We start from the raw sequence: 26,321 nt of genomic DNA on the forward strand, positions 1-26,321 counted from the left end.
CTGTAAAGCAAGTATGAAATTGCAGATGTTGACTACACTCTGCTGAAATGCTCCCTTGGCCTTTAACTCCTCTTTAAAACAGAACAGATTTTGTTTATAAATACAAGAGGACTCTCAAAGCTGCTTCACATTTCTTCCTTACAAGGAATCCAGAACTTGCTTGGACTTTGGTATTCATGTTTCCCAACTGTAATATTATTGTGACGAGTCACTGGGATGCATTAGCTAAGTAATTCTCCAAACAAATTGGCTTGACAGCAAGTTATTTTAAAAATGTTGAATTTCAATTTAGATTTGTGTGCTAGCGAAGAAGAAGAGAAAGGGAAAACATCTAGGCTTCTCTTCAGTACATAAATCTTCATAGACTTGCATTTCCTTCTTTTCCTCCATGTGAAAATGTCACAAATGAAGAAGCCAATTAGCATCAACATGTGTATTATACAGCCACAAGAGTGGCTGTATACTATAGCCAGTGGGATTTTTCACATTCCGCAATGTTAAATTGAAAATACCCCCATGCCATTCTGATGCTTCCCATAAGCTCATTTCAAAACAAAACCTTACAAAACATATAGTCCTGAACTCAGAAACGCTTAACAACCCTCTTAATTTTCATGGTGATACACAAAACAGTCAGAGACAATAGACAGTTCAAAGTGTAAAAAGAGAGAAAAAACCTCCAGAGCCCTTTTGGACTTTTTTCTCTGAGAGTTCTCATAATCTGTTGAAATTCATTAAAAATCAGCCATGTTCACAGAGTACCTGTAATCCTAATACTGACCTTGCCCCATACTCTGACCTTCATCTTCTGCAGTTTAAAAGTTTAAAAAATGCCTGGCTGATTTTTAATTAATTTAAGAAATTTTGGCTGGAAGCCAATGATAAGTCCGGGCATGCTCAGTAAGAACCAACTGTCAGAGTTCTAAAAGCCTCACAGCTGCTGGGCTTGGCTAATCAAGGGGCCACACCCACACCAGACTTTGATTTCATTTAAGACAGTCATGGCTTCCCTCAGAGAATCCTGGGAAGTGTAGTTTGTGAAGGGTGTTGAGAGGAGACTCATGTTCTACTGAGAAAGTTCAGTGGCCAGACTGGTTTAACAGTCAGCCACTCTGGTTGAAGTCTGTGAAGGGAACTCTCAGCACCCTTCACTAACTACACTTCCTAGGATTCTTTGAGAGAAGCCATGACTGTCCAAAGTGAAATAAAGGCCTGGTGTGAATGTGGCCAGGGACAGCTTTGGTTTAAATGTTACATGTTACCAAATTCTTCCAAGCTACACAGGAAGTGGATTGGACTGTGAAAGACCAACTCAAATTGTGTTTGCATTTTGACAAATTTGTAGGGCAGTCCAATATCTCAGAGTGGAGGTCAGGTCTCCTGCTACCCTGGTGAATTCACTATAGCTGCACAATTTCCCTGCTTTTTAAAGTTTGATAGAAATATCTCTTGGCTATAGGTATGTCCTTAAACCGCAAGGTTTTTTGCCTATTAGTGAATTATATATAGTTTGAAAAGACAGAAATTGTATAGGCAAAAAGCAAAGATTTGTATTTGTAAAGATTTTTGCCTTTAAGCCTAATATCATTTAAAATATACAAGTACAAATTTTCTTAGCTTCCATTCCAGGAAACAGGGAAAGAAGCAGAAGGAATCAGCTCTCATTAACCAGTGAGGTACAGCCTGATCCCAACCATTTTTTTTGGAAATAAGGGTAATAGATTGAAATGGTATATACTTCCAGGTAAACAGGTCTTCAGCCTTATTCAGGCTATATAAAGAGGGCATGGATCATCAGAGCTCAACTCTGGAAACGTTTTCTTTTGTAAAGGCTTATCTTTAACCGTAAGACATAAAAGGATAATGCCTCTGAGCATGTGAAGACTCAATGGAAGCCTTCCCAAAGATCTGTTTAAATTATGCTCTCTGTGGCTTTATCATCAAATACTTCCCAATTTCTTCAGCAGTGACAAAGCCAAGGGTAGCATTACAGGATTTAACTTCCTTTTGATAAGAGAGCACCAAGACAGCGTTGTGTAAAACAAGAGATTGTTGGGTTATGATAAAAATCAATAAATGAGAAATATACGTATGCATGTGAGACCTCCCAACAAAACATCGTGGAGTAGAGCGCTCTTGTTCAGGGTTCCAACCAACCATTCATGCCCTCATCCAGGATACTCCATTCCACCCCCACCCCCATCTCTACTGCTGGTTAACATTAAGCCAGCGTTCTGTGTCCTTTGAAAATGCAGATTCCTCACTAAGCATTGCCCCTTTAATTTTTTTTCTGAAGATTTTTGGTGCTTCTGCAAATCTTGGGATTCCCCCAAGCTTGCCAATACCTCCCTGCTATGTGCTGATGGTGCTGTTTTGGCTACAGAAAGATTTACACTACGTGTGTGTGTGTGTGTGTGTGTGTGTGTGTGTGTGTATACACACATACATACATACACAGAGAGAGAGAAAGAGAGAAAGAAATGTAAAGTTCATATATAAAGCAGTGTATGATAAAATATATTTAAAGTTTTATGTTGATTGGAAACAAGTGAGGCAAACATACTGTTTTGATTCTAGGGAGATTACAACTGTTCAATGTGATTATGTTTCTTTGCTGAAATGTGATTGGACAATGGAGTTCTGAGACCAGTTAGCCAGTTGGAGGAAGGTTAAAAGTTTGTTGAGAGCTCGGGGTAAAAATGCATTCCAAGAGGAGTATGCCTGCTACTTAAAATGCAACCATGTGAAGGCTTCTTCATACAACAAGAGCAGCAAAAGTATCTCAGTGGCACGACATACTTGGCAAGCTAAAAGCCCCAGGTTCCCTACCATCTCTACTTAAAAAGGATCATGTTGCAGGTGATGTGAAAGATGTCTGCTAGAGACTCTGGAGAGCTGCTGCCAGTGTAGATTATTCTGGTCTAGATGAACAAATGGTCTGATCTGGGATTAAGCAGCTTCCTATATTCCTTAGTTGTCTGTGTGAAGCAGCTTCCCCATGTGACCATGGAGATTATCATAATGCCAACATTAATAAAAAACTGGGATTTCATCTTGACAAGGTTATGAGTGATTTCACAGAAATAGCTTGCCACATGGAACTGCCATTATAAGGGTATATTTTAGCAGCAACAATGCTATTATTTGCATGTACAAGTGAAAATATTTAGGACTTTTCAAGTTTCATGTGTGCTCATTCAATACATTTAAGACCTGCAAGCCACTTGATCTCCAGGAATTGCTCATCCTGATCCGGCCACCTTTACAGCAGACATAAACTGTAAACATTGGGACCTCTCCCCCCACACTGGACGTTAATTCATTAAGAGGCGAAAAATAATTTCTAGATATGCGAAAAACAATATCCAGCTATGCTTACCTGTGGTTCCCTGTCATGTTTGCTGGGGTCCTTTTCATAGCTTTCTGCATAGATCCTGAGGGTGGCTCGCACATGACTAGATGCACTTAATCTGAAGATGAGTCTGGATGCATCAGAGAAAATTATTCTTAGCCCCTGTTAAAAGAAAATACAATGTATAGATAGCGGATGGTGGAAGCAGTATTCTTGAGAATGGTTGTTTGCTAATATGATCTTGTAATATTCTATCAACTAACAGGTGCTTTACAAGAATATTTATTAATCTTAAAGCTACCAAAATTTGTATAATAGTTAATTAGAAAAAGAGTACAGCTCAACTGTTATCAGTTTGATTTAACAAATATGGAATGTAACTATTTTATCTAAATTAATATACCACAGAATGAATAAGGAACAACAGCTAAATAAATTTATAGAAAAATTGATTTTATTTGTGATGTTCCAGAATGATAAAATCCAGTATATTCCCAGCTATACATTGCTTTTGCTTCTGCTTCATCTATTTTCTTATGTGCAATATCTGACACTGGCAGATAAAATATGGAGGCGAGGAGAGAAGAATATTTAAACTTCCTTACATTTACTCATTTAAAATGATTCTGTCTTGATATAGGTCTGCCCCGGTTTATAACTTAAGCAATTGCTTCGTCTGTCTTGATTAAAGTAAAAAGTATCCCACATGTTAGCTACAGCTTCTGGTACTATTAAAATGATCTTTTTTTTTACAAGCAAAAATTATTTGATTGGATCCAGAGTTAAGAGGACAAAATGGGGCTGGTGGAAGCTGACTTTCATCTCCTCTCCCTTATGGCAGCCTCTCAACTCCAGAAAAGGTTCCACTGAAGGTCAGAGGACCCCACTGAATGGGATTGGCTATGGTGCATGGAGCTGAGGACGTGACCTATGAAAACTGGGTGGAGACAACTTCGTAAGTGAGAAACTTCTGCCCAATTTTTGGGGACACCCTTTCCCTTCATGCCATAGACCACTTTATTTGCCTTTCATACCTGTCTTTTGGTCACAGTTCCATCAACGGGATCCACATATTCAAAGCTGGTTGCTTTTTGTACACTGTAGACATTGTTTCCAACAGCAAATTGTTGATTACAGAAAGACTTATCCATGACCAAAGCCTCCAGGTCTCTCATTATGAAAAATGCTGTCCTAGGATCCAGTGCTTCATAATCAAATCTTCCATTGTAGTAAATAAAAGAATAGAAGAAACATGTGAAATGCCAATCTCTGGTCTAAATATGAAAAAAGCAGCGTACTCTTTAATGTATTAAAAAGCCTGTGTCTCAAAGGCAGGGCAGGCATCAAGGGTCAATATAAATATAAACCAAAACCCTGCCAAGGCCCCAACCTTAACAAGATGAAGATATCAGCAGGTATCTTGGAGACCTCAAGGTTTGCAGAAGTGCTGAAAATCTTTAGGCAAAAAAACCCTTCAACGGGGTGTGTGGTGAGGGGCAGGGGCCAAAATAGCTCTGTGAAGACTGAGTATGCTCAGTGGACATGGAATGCTGACTGACTGTTGTGAAAGGAAAATGGGGAGGGGAACTGAATAGGGCATGGTTGGCTAGCATCCTGAACAGGAGAACTATACACTGCAACCTTTAGTTGTAGGCCCCGCTTGTAAACTTTAATTGAGAAGATGATAGAAAAAACAAAATCAATACACTAAAAATCAATGAAAATGTATCTAGGCTGTTGTTGAGGTACAAGAGGTCACTTTTTGTCATAGTAAAGTGCTGAACCGGTGCCTGGCTGCGACAATGGACTGGATGAGGGCTAATAAACTGAGGCTCAATCCAGACAAGACTGAGATGCTGTTAGTGGGTGGTTCTTCTGACCAGATGGTGGACGTCCAACCTGTTTTGGATGGGGTTGCACTCCCCTTGAAGGAGCAGGTTCGTAGCTTGGGGGTTCTTCTAGAAATATCTCTGTCACTTGAGGCTCAGGTAGCCTCGGTGGCACGGAGTGCCTTCTACCAACTTTGGTTGGTGGCCCAGCTATGCCCCTATCTGGACAGGGATAATCTGGCTTCAGTGGTCCATGCTCTGGTAACCTCCAAGTTAGATTACTGCAATGCACTCTACGTGGAGCTGCTTTGAAGACGGTTTGGAAACTGCAGCTTGTGCAAAATGCAGCGGCCAGACTGGTAACAGGAACCAGACCCTTCGAACATATAACACCAATTCTGGCCCGTTTGCATTGGCTGTCTGTATGTTTCCGAGCTTGATTCAAGGTTCTGGTTTTGACCCATAAAGCCTTACACGGCTTGGGACCACAATACCTGATGGAACGCCTCTCCCGATATGAACCCACCCGTACACTACGTTCAAGATCAAAGGCCCTCCTCCGGGTGCCTACTCCAAGGGAAGCTCGGAGGGTGGCAACAAGGGAGAGGGCCTTCTCAGTGGTGGCCCCCAAATTATGGAATGATCTTTTTGACAAGGTGCACGTGGCGCCAACACTGTTAGCTTTTCAGTGCCAGGTCAAGACTTTACTCTTCCCTCAGGCATTTTAGCATGTGTTTTAAATTGTTTTTATATTGTTTTAAATTTTAAAATTGTGTTTTAAATTGTTTTTAAAATATGTGTTTTAAATTGTATATTTGTTTTAATGTTTTTGATTGCTGTAAACAGCCCAGAGAGCTTTGGCAATGGGGCGGTATACAAGTGCAATCAATCAATCAATCAATCAATCAATACTAAACCCTGAGGAGGCTAGGTTTTTTTTTTGCTACCTCTCAAAGCCCAGCACTGAAGCTTCTGTACAAAAGGCTAAAGACAGACCTCTGACTCTTGAGCCCTGGATTTATCAATTATAGTATCATAGCTGTGCCCATCCACTCAGCAGATTGTCTCCAAAATCTCACTTTCCATAAATTTCCACAGAAAGGTTGAATGCACCATTCTTTCATCCACATCCTCCTGACAGGGGAATGATATTTAGGTCTTTTAATCAACTACAGTTGAGACAAATGGCTGCATTCTTTACTTTATACATGTTAACTTCTTGCACAATCTAGTTGGAAAAATATATCTGAAAAGACAAGTGTAACATCCCTGTATGGCTGGGGTAGTGAGTTACCAGCTTACTAGATGGTTGGGGGCGGGGCGGGTTGAGGAGACCAAGGGAAGACCTAGTCATCTCAGAGGACAATACACTATCAGCAGCCAGCCACAATCCCTTTACAAAATAAGTGTCTGAAGGGTTCTACCACTTTAGCTAAGGACAGCATATAACTGTGACGGAACAGATAATCTTTTGTTCTGCCATAGCGTTTATCTTTATAATTTGGTTTTCGGATTATGTTTTTTTATGTATGACTTTTTATGCACATAGTTAGAAATGCAAATGATTAAGTGGTATATGAAAATGAAATGGACTGCCCTCAAGTTGATCCCGACTTATGGCCACCCTATGAATAGGGTTTTCATGGTAAGCGGTATTCAGAGGGGGTTTACCATTGCCTCCCTCTGAGGCTAGTCCTCCCCAACTGGCTAGGGCCTGCTCAGCTTGCCACAGCTGCACAAGCCAGCCCCTTCCTTGTCCACAACTGCCAGTTGGGGGGGCAACTGGGCTCCTTAGGACTATGTAGCTTGCCCATGGCTGCCCAAGTGGCAGGGCACGTAACCCCTGAGCCACTCACTGTGGGGTGATCTTTAGCTGGCCCTTGATACGCAGGAGACACGAGCGGGGATTTGAACTCACAGACTCTGGACTCCCAGCCAGACTCTCCTCCCCATTGTGCTATACCAGCCGTTTAAGTGGTATATACATGTCCTAAATAATAAAATTAATTATGGGTGCATGGTTTTTAAAACATTCTCTCCCATAGGCCTTATTAATAACTTTTCTAATTTTATGAGCATACCACTGAAGTTAAAGTAGTTTGTTTGGTCTTGGTTTCTTTCAAAGGTACTGTTACTTAGTACATTCCCAAAAACCAAACCAAACTCCATGCTTTGGCTGTAATCTGAAAGAGCATTCATGCCAAATTCATGTCTGTATGTGTGAGTTTTACAATGACCACCTCTTCTCCTTACCAAACCACAAATCAGCCCTGCATATGTCTGTAGCACACTGAAATAGTGGCTTGTGGTTTAACAATAAACACAGCTACATGTGCATTCACAATTATTATTTTTATAATATATAATTTGTAAAGTGCATAAAATCTACTTGGCACTGTACAAAAATAAAATACAATTCCTTGTATTACACAAGTGGCTCTTGTACACACCAGCCATTCTCACCTGCAGTAGTAGTGGCGGCCATATTTTGCCCAGTGCTCTCTGACGATCTCTTCCACACTCTGTTTTCGAGCTGCCATGACTGAGAGCCAAATTAGGACAGCCCAAAGTCCATCCTTCTCTCGGATGTGGTCAGATCCTAAGGTAAAAATATGGAAACATACATTACATGCTAAAAAATAATCCTGAAGAGCGAAAACAAAGGTTTTGATGAACAGTAATTCTTAATTTACACTATGAGAGCGGATTACAGCCCTGACTCTGTTTCGGGGAAAATATCCATATTGGTAGATAGAATCCCCTAGGCTTAGGAATGGGCAAGAATTTTAATTCAGTTTGTATTTAAAGCTGAATCTATCAAATTCACACTTTTCAAAACAATATGAAAACCGAAACATAGCAAAAACTGCACTTAATTGAATTTTGCAATACAGTTCGCCAACCAATGTTTACAAAAATGGATATGGGAAAGTGTTCATAAAAATGAATATATGAGTGGAAAAAAATACTCAGCGTTAAATTTGGAGCCCCAGGTTCCTGAAGTGGCCAGGAGTGCTTTTGCACAATTAAGATTAGTGCGCCAACTGCACCCGTTCCTTGAGCTGTCTGATCTGGCCACGGTGACACATGCCTTAGTTACATCCCGTTTAGATTACTGTAACGCGCTCTACGTGGGGCTGCCTCTGAAGACAGTTCGGAAACTTCAGTTGGTACAATGTGCTGCAGCCAGAATGTTAACTGGGGCTGGTTACAGGGACCGTACTACCCCCTGTTAAAAAAGCTCCACTGGTTGCCAGTTTGTTTCCGGACACAATTCAAAGTGCTGGTGTTGACCTATAAAGCCCTATACGGCTTAGGTCCAGGCTATTTATCAGACCGTATCTCCCTGTATGAGCCTGCCTGGGCCCTGAGATCCTCAGGAGAGGCCCTTCTCTCAATACCCACATCTTCTCAAGTATGACTAGTGGGGATGCGTGAGAGGGCCTTCTCGGTGGCTGCCCCTAGGCTTTGGAATTCCCTTCCTAGGGAGGTAAGAATGACCCCCTCTTTGCAGTCCTTCCGCCGACAAGCAAAGACCTTCCTATTCCAACAAGCCTTTGGAATTGAAGGCTAAGGATAGGGCGTGAAGGGTGCTGCATTGCTAATATCTATTATATCATTTTTAAACTAGTTTGAACTTTTTTAGCTATATGTGTGTATGGTTTTAATATTGGAAATAGTTTAATCTTATTTTAATGTAGACTTTGTATGTTTTTAATTATATGTATTTTTTATCTGGAAGCCGCCATGAGTTCCAGTTTTGGAAAAATGGCGGGGTATAAATAAAGATAATAATAAATAATAATAATAATAATCCACAATAGCTTTGAAAAAATCAGAATGCAAACACACTAAGTTCTAGAGCTTCTTTTCAATGATCTCATTTATTCCCATGGTTTCTGCTGCTACTCATATGCTTGTAATTTCCTTATCTCCTGTTTTGTCTGTGATCTCACACTTTTTGCCCCATACTATATCATCTCTATTTCTATTGTATGTCCTACCATTGTCTTCTGTACTCGCTTTTCTGTCACAGTTGAGATAACTTCTTCTGTGCCATTTATAGGTGTTTACAACCTTGTCATCTTTCACTCCATCCACAAACCAGAGCTGCCAAATCCTGTCAGTTCAGCATCAATATGGCAACAACTTTAATTTTTGGGGTGTGTGTGTGTGACAATTTGTGTGGCAAAAGGCATGTCCGATGCCTTGTCTCCTATTTAGAGGATAAAGTAGTTAAAACTACTTTAACTACACAGAAGCGAGAACACAGAAGACTATCCATGATCTAGAGTACTATTTTGACCTGCCACATCCAGAGACTCTTCCATTCAAGCCGAGTTCCTTTTTATGCATTCCTCTTTGCAGTTGGGGTAATCTCCCCCATGCTCTGCATCCCTCCATTCACATTCCTGGACACATAATCAATTAAGAGTTGTTGAGTTATCCAAAACATACTACTAGCTTATAAAAAGCACTGGTCCGTTTCTCTTTCCTTTTTTAGGACTTATTTCTATTCAGTTTACTGTACAAGGGGGCTGTATGTTGTTCCTATATAAGCTTGGAGATGAAGTAAAAAATTATTCTTATTACTGCCAAGCAGGATAAGATCAAACATATAAATCACGTGCACAGCTTTCTAATGCTGATTAAGACTTTGCTGGTGAAACATGCAGAGTGATGGCTGTTGCTGCCACCTTCTTTTTCAAAGCCCAAGTCATTGCTCATAATACCCACAACTTACTAACTTCATCTGAAACTCCCTTCTGCTGCTACAAAAAAGGAAGAAGTTACAATAGCATTGGTTGAACTCCAGGATCAGCTGCCAGAAAGCAAGCCTGAGAACACGGCCCAAGGGGACGTTTGCAAAATCCCTTTGTCCTTTTATAGCAGAAAAGATACTTTTATTTACCAAGCAGAAGTCTCCCTTTTATTATAAATCCAGGCTTTTACATTACTAAATGTTTATGGCTTACATCTTTTTACTAAAGAAAATAGTCCCTTAAAAAGTGTGAAGCTGCCATGGTTGTTTATATACAACTTTGTAGGGCTTTTAATCACAGAGTAAATGTTTTGCACAACATGCCATAAAACTGCTGTGGTTTGCCACTTTATTGTCCAATGTAGGTAATGAATTTACAATTGATATTAGGTCAGTTGCCAAATATGTGGGGAATGTTGGGAAAACCAAATGCTAATATAAAAGAGAACAAGCTTTTACGGTCAAAACAAGTAATCACTGAAGGGGGTACCCCCATCATACATTGACACATTACTGTTCACATAACTATTCTTCTCAATCTCCAAAACGTTCTTTATATAACCCCAGCATGTGTTTACACTTTAGTGCACATGCTTATATGTAAACCACTTACATTTCCTACTGACTTCACTATGAACGTGTCCACTGATTATGGAAAGCCTCCCAGGTGCAGAATTGGAAATACAGAATCACTAGGGATCAAGCCTGAGACATAAGGGGTGATATCCAATGTAACTGAAATGAATTGATTTTAATGGGTCTACTCTATGAATATAAATATACTAGGAGCTGTGTCCCTGCTTGCTCTGCTCACCAACCCCCACCACTCCCACCATGGTAACCCCCTAGAGCAGCCTTTCCAAACCAGTGTGCCTCCAGATGTTGTTGGACCACAACTCCCATCTTCCTGACCATCGGCAATGCTGGCTGAGGCTGATGGGAGTTGTGGTCCAACAACATGTGGAGGCACACTGGTTGGGAAAGGCTGCCCTAGAGCTTCCCCGTCCCACCCCATGCAACTACTAAGCTCTTTTCACCTTCCCAGCTCTACTTCTGAAAACACTTCTCTCTTCCATTCTGCAGCCTTACTTTGCACCCAGTTTCACCTTCCTCATGTCTATGCCTCCTTCTCCCTCCTTTTCTGTAACCCACCCTGCACACAGACCACATACATGGTACCCTTGGCCCACACATTACAACTATTAAGCATCCTTGTGCCCAATTATGAAGCCACCGCTATTCTTCAGCCCCTTTTGTACCTTTTTTCAACTTCACCCTCTATTCCCATGCCTCCTTCTTCCTTTTTTGCAACCCCCTTTGCGCCATATTTTCACCTTCACCCCTTTTCTTTTCCTCCTTCCCCTCATTTTCTCAACTCCCCCTTACACACAGACCACCCTCATTTCCATGTCTCCTCTCCCTCCTATTCTGGAGCCCCCTTTCCACACATACCCCATTTTAATCAATGGGAGAGGTTTGAGTAGAGCAGGGATGAAGGAACACTGAGGGGTAAAGTGCTGGTTTTAAACAGGAGAGGTTTGAATACAGCAAGAAGGGAGCTGGGAAAGGCTCTGTTGTACCATGTTAACTTTTTGGTGTTAGCTTCTGTGTTGTACCCATCTCTGCAATTTCTCCTTGTTAGAACTTAAAAAAAAACACCTCAGTGCTCCTTCCCAATCTATTCAGACCTCCCCTGCTGTTTTAAATCACTGCTTTTCTCCTCTTACTGTCCCTGTCTGTCCTCACTGCTTTGCCAGGGCAGGAGAGGATCTCAGAATTGTTAGAATATGCACAGACATAATTTGGAGGCCATATCCCCGCTTTGTCCCCTCCATATTTCCATGGAGATGAGGACTGACATTCTTCGGCACATATATATCACACACACAAACTTAATCGCTTGCATTTGTTTTTGAGGAGGGTGGCGGCTGTGGGTGGATTCTATGTGTTGAAACTTTCAACACTTGTGTGTTATTGGAACTGTAGGGTTATTTTTCTTTAGATATCATAAAGGTGTCTGTGACTTCAGATTTGAAAGGAACATGGAAGTTTTGCATCCCTGTTCTTCTTCAAGTTGAAAAAATGTTTTGTTTGTACCTGTGTGTTGTATTTAAGATTGAAATTGCAGATATAAATGTGTGCATGTTTAGGTTTGAGAGAAGTATGGAGGTTTTGCATTCCTGTTTTTATTTAGGTTTAAAAAATACTATCTGTGTGTATGAGGTCAGGATGCTGGACTAGATGGGCCTTAGGGCAGCAGGCTCTTTTACTGTGGTGAAGATAAGATGTACTCTTTATGCACAGAATGCCTGTTGTGGAATCACCTTATTAAATACAAACAGATGTTCCTCATTGGCGAGGCAGGTGTACTCTATGCATGCTCATGTCATTTATTTCTGAGGCTCATAGTTCCAAATTATATCTTCCCTGCTCAGGTCTGTGATGGGAAGCTGTGGTTTACAAGGAGTGCTAATAGTTAAACCTCGTTGTCTTTATGCCTTTTAAAAAGAAGCACACTAGAGGATCTGGAGATCTAATTTAAAAATCCTCCTCTGAATCACTGGATCATTGTGTGGTGTTGGGTACATTACTCTGGTATTATTTCAATCAAAGGGGCAGCCAACTAGCCATGGCTTACAGCAGAAATAAAATCATAATCAAGTGGCACTTTATAGGCTAGCAAATATAATATTCCATATGTTTTCATGGATTACCAAGAATGATGCATCTGATGAAGTGGACTTGTTTTTGCCATAATAAATTCATTAGTCTTTAAGGTGCTAGTATAGTTGTTTTTGTTGTTTTGCTAAAATTGCACTATGATCTACTTTACAGAGTTGCTGTGAGGATAAAAAGTCTATAAAACACTTTGGCAAACTTAAAATGCTTCTACAAAAAGTAGTATGGTGCAGAGGATGGATTAGATGAGAACTCAGTATGCAGAGCTTATATATAGAATGGGAGCATGGATTATACCCAGCCTGCACACTGCACTCAGACATGTTTATCCCAACAGAGAGCCACACATTGGATATGCTGAGGACCTACATGTAAAATCCAATGTTTGTAGGCCTGAATATCCTGGTTGTGTCCAAGATTTTATTCTTTGATTTTTAGGTTTGGCTTTTTCATAATTCCATTCCCTCCCCCAAATTCAAAATGGGGAGCAGGTGGGGTGGAGACTATTTATTTTGATTCCTTATTTATCAGTATTATGTTTATATCCATAAACCTTTCCTCCAAGGAGCTCAAGATGGCATGCATGGGTGTCCTTTTCCCCATGATATCCTCACAGTAATCATGTGAGGTAGGTTAGGCTGAGAGACCAAGGTCACACAATGAATTTCATCACTGATTTTAACTCTAGTCTCCTAGGACCTAGACCACTTAATATCTCTACATCTTATTCCACCTTCTGGGGGGGGGAGATGTAGAAGTGAATAATCTGGGGACAGGAATAATCTTTTCCAATAGGTATGGAGATTTATGGGGTCCCTTGTTAACAGTCCTGTGTGGCACTTTTATGACTAACCAATTCAGGCTGCAATCTTGTACATACTTATCAGGGAGCAATCCCATGACGTCTGAGTAATGTTCAATTATTGTGGCATGAACCCACATTATAAATTGTGACAGCAGGGACCCCTTCTGAACCAAGGTAAGACACTTAGGTGCTAAGTATTAATAAACTGAAAGTGTCCACTTTTTCTTTGCAAAGGAGGAGGATAGGGAGAGAAGCAGAACAGGTGAAAGCCCCAAACCTTTCTCCCAACTGAGAAGCTGCTGTAACAACAGGGACACCTTCTGAACCAAAGTAAGACACTTTTCAGTGTAGATAGATGCTATTTGTAAAACTGCAATGCTTAAGTATCTTTGCAAGGGAGAACGGGGATAAAATCAGAACAACTTGGGACACAGCCCATGACCTCCTAGCAGTCCTACCAGGTCCAGTGGGCACTAGCCCTACACACATACACACACACAAAGCAGGAAGTGGCCGGCATTGCTTGAGAATTTAAGAAGCCAATAGCAACCCTACTTATAATCAATGCAGTTTTGAAAGGTTCTGTCTGCCATCTTGATTCAAAATGGCATCCAACAGTATCCAAACATAGACAAAATCCTGCTTCTTGATCTTAGGAACCATCATGCTAAATTCCATTACAGTATCTGAAGAGATGTCCAAATTACTGCAGTTTTGAAAGATTGAGTCTGCCATTTTGATTCAAAATGACTTCCAAACATAGGCCAAAACTTCTTCCTTGATCTTGGGAACCATTATACCAATTTTGCTTACAATATCTAAAGAGCTGTCCAAATCAGTGCATTTCTGAAAGGCTGAATCCACCATTTTGTTTCAACATGGTGTCCAGTGGCATTCAAACATAGACAGACCTCAGGGACCACCATGTCAAATTTGGTTACAATATCTTAACAGTTGTCCAAATTAGTGTATTTTTTAAAAAACGAGCACTCCACCATTTTGTTTCAAAATTGTTTCAAAATTTTGTTTCAAAATGGAGAACTCCACCATTTTGTTTCAAAAATGTGCTTCATGACCTCAGGTCAAATTTGGTTATGATATCTTTAGTGGTGTTCAAATGTATAAGTGTACAGACAAATGTATACGTATATAAACATTTTTTCTATATATTTAATAAACAGTCAGCAAAGGTAATTAAACAGTCTCTTTGGTGTAAAAAAGAACTTCACCAAAGACTCCTGAGAAAGCTTACCAGTCATGGAATAAGAGGAAAGGTTCTCTTACCTATCAGTAACTGGTTAAGAAACAGGAAGCAGAGATTAGGAATAAATGGACAGTTCTCCCAATGGAGGGATGTAGAAAGTGGAATCCCCTAAGAATTGGGATTAAGACCTGTGCTATTAAGATGTTCATAAATGCAAGTTAGGGGTGTGCACTGAGGTTTGCCGATGACACTAAATTCTTCAGGGTGATTAAAACAAAAAGGAATGATGAGGTGCTCCAAAAGGCTCTCTCCAAACTAGATAAATGGCAGTAATACAGTAAATACAATTCAACGTAAGCAAGTGTAAAGTGATGCATATTGGAGCAAAACAATCCTAATTTCACATATACGCAAATGCAGTCTGAACGGGCAGTGGCTAATCAAGAACCATACTTTGGTGTCCTAGATGATAGCTCAATGAAGATGTTGACACAGTGTGTAGCAGTTGTGAAAAAGGTGAATTCCATGCTAGGGATCAATAGGAAAGGGACAGAAAATAAAACTACCAATACCTTACCACTTTTAGACAAATCGATGTTGAAACTGCACTTGGAATACTGGGTACAGTTCTGGGCACCTCATCTCAAAAAGGATATTGTAGAGCTGGAAAAGGTTCAGAAAAGGGAAACCAAAATGATCAGCGATTTCTCTATGAGGAAATGTTCGTACTAGTAGCTGTATTGTTGCATTTAGGGTTCTACCATGTTTCTATCTCCTTTTGCTTTCGCTTTCCTTCTCTCTTTAACCATTTTAAGAGTTTCTTCAGTCATCCATTGAGGTCTTTCTCTCTTTTTAACTAGAGGTATTGTCTTTTTTCATTCTTCCCTCATAATGTCTCTGACTTCACTCCATAGTTCTTCTGGTTCTCTGTCAATGAAGTTTAAAGCCTCAAATCTGTTCCTTATTTGATCTTTATATTCTTCTGGGATGTTATTTAAATTGTATTTTGGCATTATGATTGCTTTGTTGCTCTTCTTTAGCTTTACTCTGATTTTTGATATTACCAGTTCATGATCTGTAAGGCAATGTGCTCCTGGTCTTGTTTTTGCAGAAAGTATGGAACTTCTTTATCTTCTGCTACCAATGATATAATCAATTTGATTCCTGTATTGACCATCTGGTGATGTCCACATGTACAGTCATCTTTTCGGTTGCTCAAAAAATTTGTTTGGAAGAAACAAATTACTGGTGTCACAGAAGTCATTAAGTCTTTCTCCTGCTTCATTTCTGTCTCCTAAGCCCCATTTCCCCACAATTCCTAGTTCCTCTCTGTTCCTTACTTTTGCATTCTAGTCCCCCATGATTATCAGCACATCTTGTTTTGGTGTGTGATCAATCTCTTTTTGTACTTCTGTGTAAAATATCTCCAATTCCTCTTCTTCTGCTTTTGCCGTTGGAGTGTAGACTTGGATGATGGTTATGTTAATAGGTTTCCCGTTTAATCTCATGGATGTCACTTGCTCAGACCTTGCGTCATAGCACCTAACTGCTTTTGGTACATCACTTCTCACTATTAAAGCAACCCCATTTCTTCTTAATTTCTCATTTCCTGCATAAAATATTTTGTAGCTGCCTGATTGAAAATGTCCCATTCCCATCCATTTTTATTCACTCACGCCAAGTATTGTAATGTTGATATGTTCCGTTTCTTGCTTGACAATTTCTAACGTTCCCTGGTTCATGCTTCTCACATTCCATGTTCCTATTGTGTACATCATACAACTCCAGACTCTCCTTTCGCATCTGTGCGCATCAACCTCTGGGCTTCCTTTCGGCTTTGACCCAGCTGCATCATTAGACACAGCGCTACTCATACTTGTCCTTTGTTCTTCCCCAGTAGCTCGGTGAGTGCCTTCTGATCTTGGGGTCTCATCTTCCAGCACTATCTCATGTTGCATTTTGGATACTCTCCTCATAGGGTTTTCGTGGTAAGAGGTATTCAGAGGTGGTTTACCATTGCCTTCCTCTGAGTTTGGATGCATCTTAGTCTGGTGTCTCAGCTTTGACCATTTCGACTTGGGTGCCCCTGCTAGGAGTCTAGCCTCTTGGTCTAGACTCCTGACGGCATTTCTCTCAGCTTCTTTGACACTCTCAAACCCCCTCACCACGTTAAGGTGTGCATCCTAGAGGGGATGAAAGTGGATAGAGAGGTTTTTCTCCCTCTCTCACAATACAAGAACTCAGGGACATCCAATGAAGCTGAATGTAGGAACATTTAGGACAGGCAAAAGAAAGGACTTATTCACACACTGCATACCTTTCTTCACACACCGCATAGTTAAATTATGGAATTCGCTCCCACAAAAGGTAGAGATGGCCACCAACTTGGATGGCTTTAAAAGAAGATTAGACAAATTCATGGAGGATAAGGCTACCAATGGCTACTAGCAACAATGGCTATTTCTCACCTCCACTGAATGAGGCAGAATGCCTCGGAATAACAGTTGCTGGGAATTGCAAGCAGGGAGAGTGCTGTTGCACTTGGGTCCATACGCATCTGATTGGCCACTGTAAGAACAGGATGCTGGACTACACAGGCCTTTGGCCTGATCCAGCACTGCTCTTCTTATATTATTGTTTTGCTGTGCTATAAATTGGTATACAAATGCCAATGAACATCCCAGTTTAAGACGTGCAGTAAAGAACACTCCTAAACAAAGGTGCAGAGAAGGCAACATAAGCATAATTGGGATATCCCTTATTCAACCCCCTCTCCCCATGTCTTGTGACTCACTTACTTCAAGGGCAAGAATTCATGATCTTGTTCCTTTGTCTTATACTAGCTACCTGCTTTACACCTATGCTCTATAACACTTTATAAAGTGTTCTGAGGCTGAAATCTTACACGCACTTAATTTGGGAGCAAGCACCACTGAAATCAATGGGACTTTCTTCCAAATAAACCTGCATATGATTGCACAGTAAGTGAACTGCTGCTATGGGTAATGTGTAAGACCTTTTTGGTCTTGGAGAAAGCAATTACTTTGAAATGCATTAGGCATATTTAGAGACCACAGTACCATCCATTTGAGGCTTTCATCTTGCTGCTACAATTAATGCAAAGCCAAATACTGTCACAGGAACATTTGTAGTAGCTTCAACCCAGTAGCCTTATGAACACAACTCATACAATAATACCTCAGTTAACACAGTAGATGCATTCCTGGACATTACTTCTCTAACAGAAGCTTTGGCACCAGAGGCAGGAATAACATGGAAAGAATAGCGATGGGTTCCTACACCTGCTCATAGATGGTGGGGGCAGTTTCAACAGGGGCTTTAAAGGGTACCTACCCAGGATCCACCCCTTCCCTCTTCCTTTCCTTCTCCTCCTCTGAATCATATTGGATCCTTCCCCCTCCCCCCAGCCCTGGGAGAATGCAAGATATCTCTTTAATGCAAAGCAAACACACAGGGTTGTCAGTTTCACCCTATCAAAGCAAAGACACAGGCTTAATAGTTTGTTTATAGCAAAGGAAAGGCACAGGTCGGTCAATTTCAACTTAAAGCAAAGGCACAGGCTTGAAAGTTTATCCACAGCAAAGACACAGGCTAGAGTCAGTTTCACCTTAAAGCAAAGGCATAGACTTGTCAGTTTATTGACAGTAAAGGAAGGACACAGGATAGTCAGTTTCTCTTCAAAATAAAGGTATATGCTTGAAAGTTTATCCATATCAAAGCAAAGCTCATCAGTTTCATCTTTTTAAAAGCCTTTGTGAAAAGCTTTGTTCCAACTAAAAGAAACCTTTTCTAGAAACATACTACCGTATATATGCACTAATATTACCAACATGTCACTGGCAGGTCAGGTGTGAAAAAATCTAAATACGGTAAAATATATATTTTACATGTGAATTTAATGGCTGTAAACAAAGCAGTTTAAAATAAACAACTGAAAGACCAGGTGGAGATATCTGAGACATTTCTGGTGTTACAAGATGGGAATGGCAAGGTGGTTACCCAAACTGATTAGGACAGCATATCAGAAGATTCATATATGGACCGTATCTTACAATTTGTGCTTTTGAAAATATCAGGCAGATAGAGTTTTTCATAGGCATTTGACAGATTCCTTGCCAGTTATGCAAAAGAATGGATTTGTGGATTTTTTTAGTTAATGGACAAACGCAAGCCTGAACATTTTGTGGCTACTGAGATGAAAAAAATATTTTATTTATTTATTATTAAATTTATGTCCCACCCTTTCTCCCAGAAGGAGCCCAAGGCTGCAAACAAGTGATAAAACACTAATTAGGCTTCTTAAAAATAAAGCATCTTTAAAAACATCTTGAAAACAGTTCCAACATAGATGCAGACTGGGATAAGATTTCTGCTTCAAAGGCTTGTTGAAGGAGGAAGGTCTTCAATAGGCACCAAAAAAAATGATACCTAGTATTTAAGGGGAGGGAGTTCCAAAGGATAGGTGCTACATCATTAAAGGTCTGCTTGTGTGGAATGGACCTCTTGATGAGATGGTATCTGCAGGAGGCCCTCACCTGCACAGCACAGTGATCAACTGGGTATATAAGGGGTAAGACAATCTTTTAGGTATCCTGGTCTCAAGCTGTATAGAGCTTTATATACCAAAACCAGCACCTTGAACCCAGTAGCAAATGGGCAGCCAGTGCAATTCTTTCAGCAGCAGGTAACATGTTGCTGATGTCCTGTCCCAGTGAGCAGTTGTGCCGCCACATTTTTCACCAGCTACAGCTTCCAGACCAACCTCAAGGGCAGTCCCACATGGAGTGTGTTACACTAATTCAGCCTGGAGGTTATCAGTACATGGACAGCAATGGTTGGGCTATCACAGTCCAGAAAAGGCCACAGTGTTTTACCAGCTAAAGGTGGTAAAAGGCTCTCCTAGCCACAGAGGTCACCTGGGCCTAATGTCTAATGACAAAAGATGGATCCAGGAGAACCCTCAGACTACAGACTTGCTGTCTCAGAGGGAGTACAACCCCATCCAAATCAGGCAACTGACCAATTTATCCTGACTCGGGAACCACCTACCCACAGTGCCTTCATTGATCATGCATCTTTTTTGCAAGGCAGGCAGCAAAACTATAATGCTTAACTGAGGCCCTAGTAGGCTGCGAGGCAGCATTTGGTTTGGTGGTCATAATGCAGGCCTGGATTAAAATGTACAGTCCTTCATAAACCACAATGGGATTGCATTTGAATATTTTTGCTTTATAGAAGATATGATGTCTCACCAGTGCCAAAGCTTTCTTCTCCACAAAGCGAGCATCGGCCAGAATCCATCAGATTTGAGAAGAACCTCCAGCCTGCTGGCGTTTCATACACAGGGACTTTCATTGATTTTGCCACCCTAAAAAGACATCACATAACACCAGACCATTATGATGGTTCAGTTGTTTGCATGTATGGATGCCAACTTATTATATCAAGGTGAGGTGTTCGATTCATCCCTGCATTCCATCCTTTATTATGGATTATAGTTTTGTAAGTAAATCCCAGACTAAGGATACAGTCTGGTCTATATGCACTTACATGGAAGTAAGGCCCACTAAACTCAATTTGAGTAATTTGTATAGGATTGCATTGTAAGTTGTTCATAACACTCAAACCATCAACTACTTAATTCTGGCCACACAGAACCACAAAATTCAGCCTTCAGAACTACTTATTTTCTTTTCAGCTGTTGGTATCAGGGGTACTTAATCTACAAATCCAATGTATTATAAATTCTTTCATTAACTTTGGCCATTTCATAATACTAGTGGAGACTAAGGGCGCAATCCAATTCATATTTCTGCTAGGCTGGGAGGAGTTGGATTGAGCAGCCCCCTGGCTGAACTGGCAGGCTCCCGGTTCTGCCAGGCTCCGCTAGCAGAAGCCTCCCGCTGCAGTTGAGCTGCAGTGCCACTGGTGCTGCTGGGGGGGGGTCTGCCAAGGACAGCTAGCCTGGCAGAGGGAGAGCCAGCAGAAACCCTGGACATTCCAGGGGCAAGCCAGGGAGGAGCCCCAGGGGGGCCTTAAGCAAGATCCTCCTCATGTTCAGAGCCCTCCCCTTGGTCCCAATCTGGCCACTATCGCTAGGCAAAAGGCCGGTGGAGTACGAAAATTGTAATGGATGTATATGTGGAGCGCTTATTCCCTGGGAGGCTGATTCGTGGGAGCTGGCTTCTTCCTTCCCGTTTGTACTCAACTGGGCCGGTGGCTCCCGTGCGGGAAGTGGATGCTGTGGAACATTCATCAGCCCCCCCCCCTCTGCTGGCTTCCCACCATTTGGATTGCTCTATAAAATTCTAAGTTAAGAATGGTGTTACTGAGAATTGACCAGCCTTTACCCAAAGAATCTACTGAATGGGACAGAGTTGTGTTTGCATTCTAGACAGTAGGAAAATCCCACAGACATAAAAGCCAACTGTTAATATTTGGCACTTCTAAAGGAAGCTACTGAATGAAGGAATAGCGTGACATGAGAAATTTAGTGCAAGTTAACAAGGAAATACATATGGAAATAAAACACTGAAACTCAGAGGTATTTTGCGCCCATCTTCTAGAATTAAAAACACTAAGTATTTGAAGGCTAAGAAGACAAGTCATTCTTAAAAGCTTATTATCATCAGAATGGGTAGCTTTATAAACGATTGGTTCATGAAATGGTAACCAAGTTGGGTACAGGAAAATCAGTCAAACTGTGGCTTATGAAATCATGGACGAACACTGTGGCAACACTTTCCTATCTTCTTCCATCACACACTGGCTTCAGTGTGAAGATCCTATCTTGCATTAAGCCAGAGTTCTCTGCTGTGTTCAAACCAGGGAACTCTGGCTTAATGTAAGCTAGGATCTTCACACTGAAACCAGAATACAATGGGAGGAGAGGAAGAGAGAGGTGAGAGAGGAGTGCATAGCCAAGGTGCTTGTCTACAGCTTCATGAGTCATTGTTTATAAAAAGTCCAAATGTGGCCACTAAGTTCTTTTTGACATTGGTGTGTTGAACTGATTGTCACTGGTCCAAGTTTTTAGAGGAAATATGACTTATTTTGGCTCTGTTTAAATGTATATATTTCCAAAGTATGTGAAACTGAATGTAAATATATCCTTAGAAATTTTTGTGCAAAGGCAGAGTGTAAAGGCTAAATTAGGTTTCCGAACTGCATTCACTGGAGGTTAGCAAGGTTATTTAAAAGAGCTTGAAACATAGTCTAAGAAGAGAAGTTGCACACTTTCATTACAACAGCCAAAGATATCCTAGGAATGATCCAGCCAAATTTGAACATGTTTAAAACTTCCCCACTGATTTCACTGGGGGAAAGTGATTCATCTATTACTCTTCAAGTGTCACACTGAAATAAACTTTAATTTATTTTTCTCTAATTTTCTTCCCAGTACCCACAATGATCTGAGTTTAGCATAAAGAGTTTCACATCCTGTGAAGGAGGAAGTTCTCAAGAGTTAGCCAGGAATTGTAAAAATCTCAATAACCATTTCCCTCTAAACAAAAGATAAATGTAGAGACATTCTTCCTGAATTTTTTTCCAAATCTGATAAATCAGAAGCTTTGTTTTTGCTACATAGCTGCAGCACAGAATGGATCAAAATAAATTTTATGTTGATCTTTTCTGGACAAAAAACAATGTGAGATGGAGAAAGCATTTACAGCAAATCTCTGTCTCTCTTGGCTTTTCCATCTTCCAGGTGTCAGCTGCATGTTTAAAAAATGCTGATGTTGACATGGGAGAGAACAGCCAAAAACTTCTGCAAAATACATGCCAGCACATCATTGAGACATATTTCACTCTTGGCGCCCTTGGGAATAGAAGGCACCATATGGCTGGGTAAGTGATTTATAGACAGCTATGGAGTTGATGTAACAGGATTCAGAATACCTTGGGCTTGGAGTAAAGTAAATAAGCATCAACAGTACTCTCCGGGAACATATCCCTACTTCACTCAATATCTAATTCTACAACTTCTATAAATTCAGGACACTGACAACAAATAGGCAAAACAAAATGAGAAATGTAAGACATGACCACCTGCACTGAAAGAATATTGCTATGGTAAGAAGAGAAAATATTTAGAATGTGTCAACTCAATATCTGGAGAATCTCAGCCTTTACTAGTGAAAAAAGGTACTAACCTTCATAGCTGGACAAAACAATCCAGGAAGTCTGTCCCAAACGCAACTGTCCTAGTAGCACTCATTTCAAGGCAACTATGCAGGGGTAAGGAAGGGGCTTAATTTTCCAAGGAGCAGACTGGAAGTGCATGTCTGGAGCTATTTTAAAATGTTGAAACAAGCAGAGGGTGGCTGATCCAAGTGGCAAAGACAGTGAATACAGTTAAATTCTTTCTAATTGGATCATTGGGAGGCTGAGCATAAGGGAGGTAAAAACAAAGACCTGTGAATTTCAAAAGGGGTGCTTTATTGCAAGATTGAGATGGTACTCCAGCATGGACTAGTCACTTACTGGGAAAGCCCATGAGTATTTATAGAGTTATTTAATGACATGAGCACATTTGAAAAAGTCCAAGTGCTAAAATTTCTCAATCACATCAACAGAAATTTCACCTTAAGCCTGCGTTTGGACTTGCACATATCTGGCTCTCCACATTTAGTATTCTCATGCACAATTACATTCAATTTGTCTCTCACAGCAATTTATTTCTACACGGTATCCACATATACCTGCAGACTGAAGCCAAGTCTGCAGAATTAGTAGCCACAATTAAACAGGACAATGTTGCAGTTATACCACATTGTATTTGCTATTTCCATTTGTTCCACTGCACCAAGTGAGGGGAAGTTAAGCACAATTTAAGTGATACTATATATATATATATTTTTTGCAAGACTGGGCTAGCTGATATGCTAGGAGCCATATGGCAAAACGCTTAGTGTGCTGGACCAGGACCTGGGAGGACAGGGCTTGAATTCCCACTTGGCCAGGAAGCTCACTGAGTGAGATTGAGCCAGTCACTGCCTCTCAGACTAACCTACCTTGCAGGGTTGTTGTGAGGATAAAATGGAGAGGTAGAGAAACATGTACGCTACCTTGAGCTCCTTGGATGAAAGGTGGGATATAAATGCAATAATAAAATAATAAATATGACTTTTCCTGTTGCACATTAGAGACAAATCTAAATAAATACTCTCTAGGTACCAGCATGTCTACAAAGATTTCCAACACTAAACACTGTCATTTATTTCAAGCACAAAACCACTAATTGGCTTTAGTATTGACAACAGGCAGATGCCTTCATTGTACTCTTTTAGGCATCTGCTTAAAACCTTTTTTAGCAAGCCTATCCAGATGCATAGATGTTGAAAAATGAACTGCCTTCAAGTCAATTCTCACTTATGGCGACCCTATGAATAGGCTTTTCATGGTAAGCGGTATTCAGAGGTGGTTTACCATTGCCTTCCTCTGAGGCTGAGAAGCAGTGACTGGCCCAAGGTCACCCAGTGAGCTTCATAATATGGATGTTAATATGTTTTAAATTTGTTTTGTCTATTGCTGCTTTTGTTTTAAAAATGTTTTAAGTTGTTTTAAACTGTTTTATTGATAATTTTAATGTCTTTTGGAAACCGCTCAAGAGTTTCTTTTGCAATCAAGAGGTATATAAATTTTAATAAACAACTTGTATGAGAGAGAAAATTAGACTTTCTGCTTTCCCCCCGCCTCAATGTTACTTCAAAAGTTTAAAAGGCTTATATATACACAAAGATATTCACACAACTGTTTGCAGCAGGGTATGTTCCAACATTTCCTCTCCATGTTGAATGGAACAAATTGTTTAATTTACTCTTTAAAAAAATGCTTGGAATGAACTATATACTCAGTAATCTTCCACAATTACTAATCCAAGAACAGTTTTCTTTAATGTCAGTGTTATAGAAAAAATTGAATGAGTCAGTCTCTGTAGCTTTGCTTGCCTGATAATTACATAGATTTCCAGGCAGTAAAAGCCCATAGTGTAGCCCTCAAAAGCCAAAAGGCATTAGGACTACAATCTTGGAAATAGTTTTGGTTTAATGTAAATCAGGGATGGGCAGCCTTATTTCTGTTGAGGGCCACTGTTTGTCTTGGATAATCTTTTGGGGCTGCATAGCACTGGTGAGTGGAGCCAGAGACAAGAGCGTTCTAGATTAAGTCGTCTAAAAGACAGACCACTCTGCTTCAGTTTCCCAGTGGGGGTTTGATGAGGTTACACTAAAATAAGGATTCAAACAATATTTTTTTTCTTCTTTTTTTGGTACAACAGACCAATACAGCTCCTCTTCTGGAAAGCAAGTGAAAGTAATTAGTTTTTGATGTAGTGTGCTATACATTCACACATAGCACTGGTACATGCATATATACACATGCACACATGGCAGAAATTTGCCAATTTGTTCTCAGACAGCTGGGGGGGGGGAACTAGGAAAAAGTTTTAAAAATCAAAAACATCAATTTATTTTTATTAAATAAAAATACTGCTCATTTCAGTTGTTCTAAAACTACATAGAAGGAAGACGAAACCACTTTTAAAAGCTGGGGGTGGGAGGAAATGAACAGGGAGGAAGGAAACCTGATGGAATGGAAGAATAGGAGACCTTCAGGAGGTGCCAGGGACCATGCAAAATGAGGTTGGAGGCCACCTGTGATGTAAGCATTATAAATCAGCAGCAAAGCTCATTATAAGAGCCCAAAGGAACTTGATATGTGTCTTCAACAGCAGCCCCCACATCTCTGCATGGCAAACTGATTTTGAAACTGAGTAGCATTTCAAAAACAATTTGTGATAGTGGAGCTCAGCTCAGCAGTGCAGCGGGGGGTGATTGGTTGCATTGCCCTCCAGGAGTTAGTGACTCTGTTACTAGCTGGGACATGGCAACTACGAGGTTAGGGGAACACATCTGAGGGACACCAATGCTGCCAAGCCAGAACTCTTCCAACCTTGCCACTGAATAAGCCTGCACCATTCACATTCCAGCGAGTGACAGTACTGACACCAGGAAGTTGAAGCAGCCACTCCACTACCCGTCACATGCCACTGCTGCACCTCAGCTGTTTCAAGTAGCAAAAAATTACAGTGGGATAGTAGAAGCCTTCTGCGTGAGTGTTACAGCACAATCATATGCATATTTATTCGGAGGCAAGTCCCATTGTATTCAGTGCAGCCTGTGCCTATTAAGTGTGTTTAGCTCTGCAGCACAGGATTCTTTAGATCTCCTTTGAATGGGAGTTGAAATACGTGTTCTTATTTGCATAGCCGTTACATGTGAAATTCCAATGCAGCCTAATAAATAGGCTGTAGGATTTTTTTAAAATAGTCAATATCAACAGCTAAACAAAAATCTCCTCTAACAGCAGAAAAAGCAGTTATTGTATAAAAATTTGCTGCCTCTCAAGTTCAGTGAAATCAAAATAAAAAGATACTTAAAAACATTTTTAAATTTAATAGTTCAATTTTCTACTCAATATTTTTCACATTTGAATTCTTTTGACAATGACATCTAGAGGAATAAAGCTTCTTTCTAAGTGCACCTTTACTTAGGCCACACAGATATGAGAGTTTCAACCTGGGTCAGAAGGGGCCTACAGAATGGAAGATTCAAGAGACTGTGAGCTTCTTCATACTCTCTTTATATTCATAAGATAACCAAAAACGT

The 26,321-nt window shown here is 40.5% G+C and overlaps 1 protein-coding gene across 3 annotated transcripts in view; it reads right to left on the reverse strand.

Annotated features, from left to right (window-relative positions):
- PGM5 (phosphoglucomutase 5) overlaps window positions 1-26,321 on the reverse strand; it is an 87,913-nt gene that overhangs the window by 19,619 nt on the left and 41,973 nt on the right. For all 3 annotated transcript variants that reach the window (XM_061628753.1, XM_061628734.1, XM_061628743.1), the window contains 4 exons: window positions 19,905-20,020; window positions 7,645-7,780; window positions 4,387-4,570; window positions 3,380-3,514 (listed from right to left, as the gene is read on the reverse strand). In XM_061628753.1, the coding sequence (XP_061484737.1) occupies window positions 3,380-3,514; window positions 4,387-4,570; window positions 7,645-7,780; window positions 19,905-20,020 (571 nt within the window). The remainder of the gene's footprint in view (window positions 1-3,379; window positions 3,515-4,386; window positions 4,571-7,644; window positions 7,781-19,904; window positions 20,021-26,321) is intronic.

Source organism: Rhineura floridana, chromosome 1, assembly GCF_030035675.1.
Source record: "Rhineura floridana isolate rRhiFlo1 chromosome 1, rRhiFlo1.hap2, whole genome shotgun sequence".
Taxonomy (NCBI): domain Eukaryota; kingdom Metazoa; phylum Chordata; class Lepidosauria; order Squamata; family Rhineuridae; genus Rhineura; species Rhineura floridana.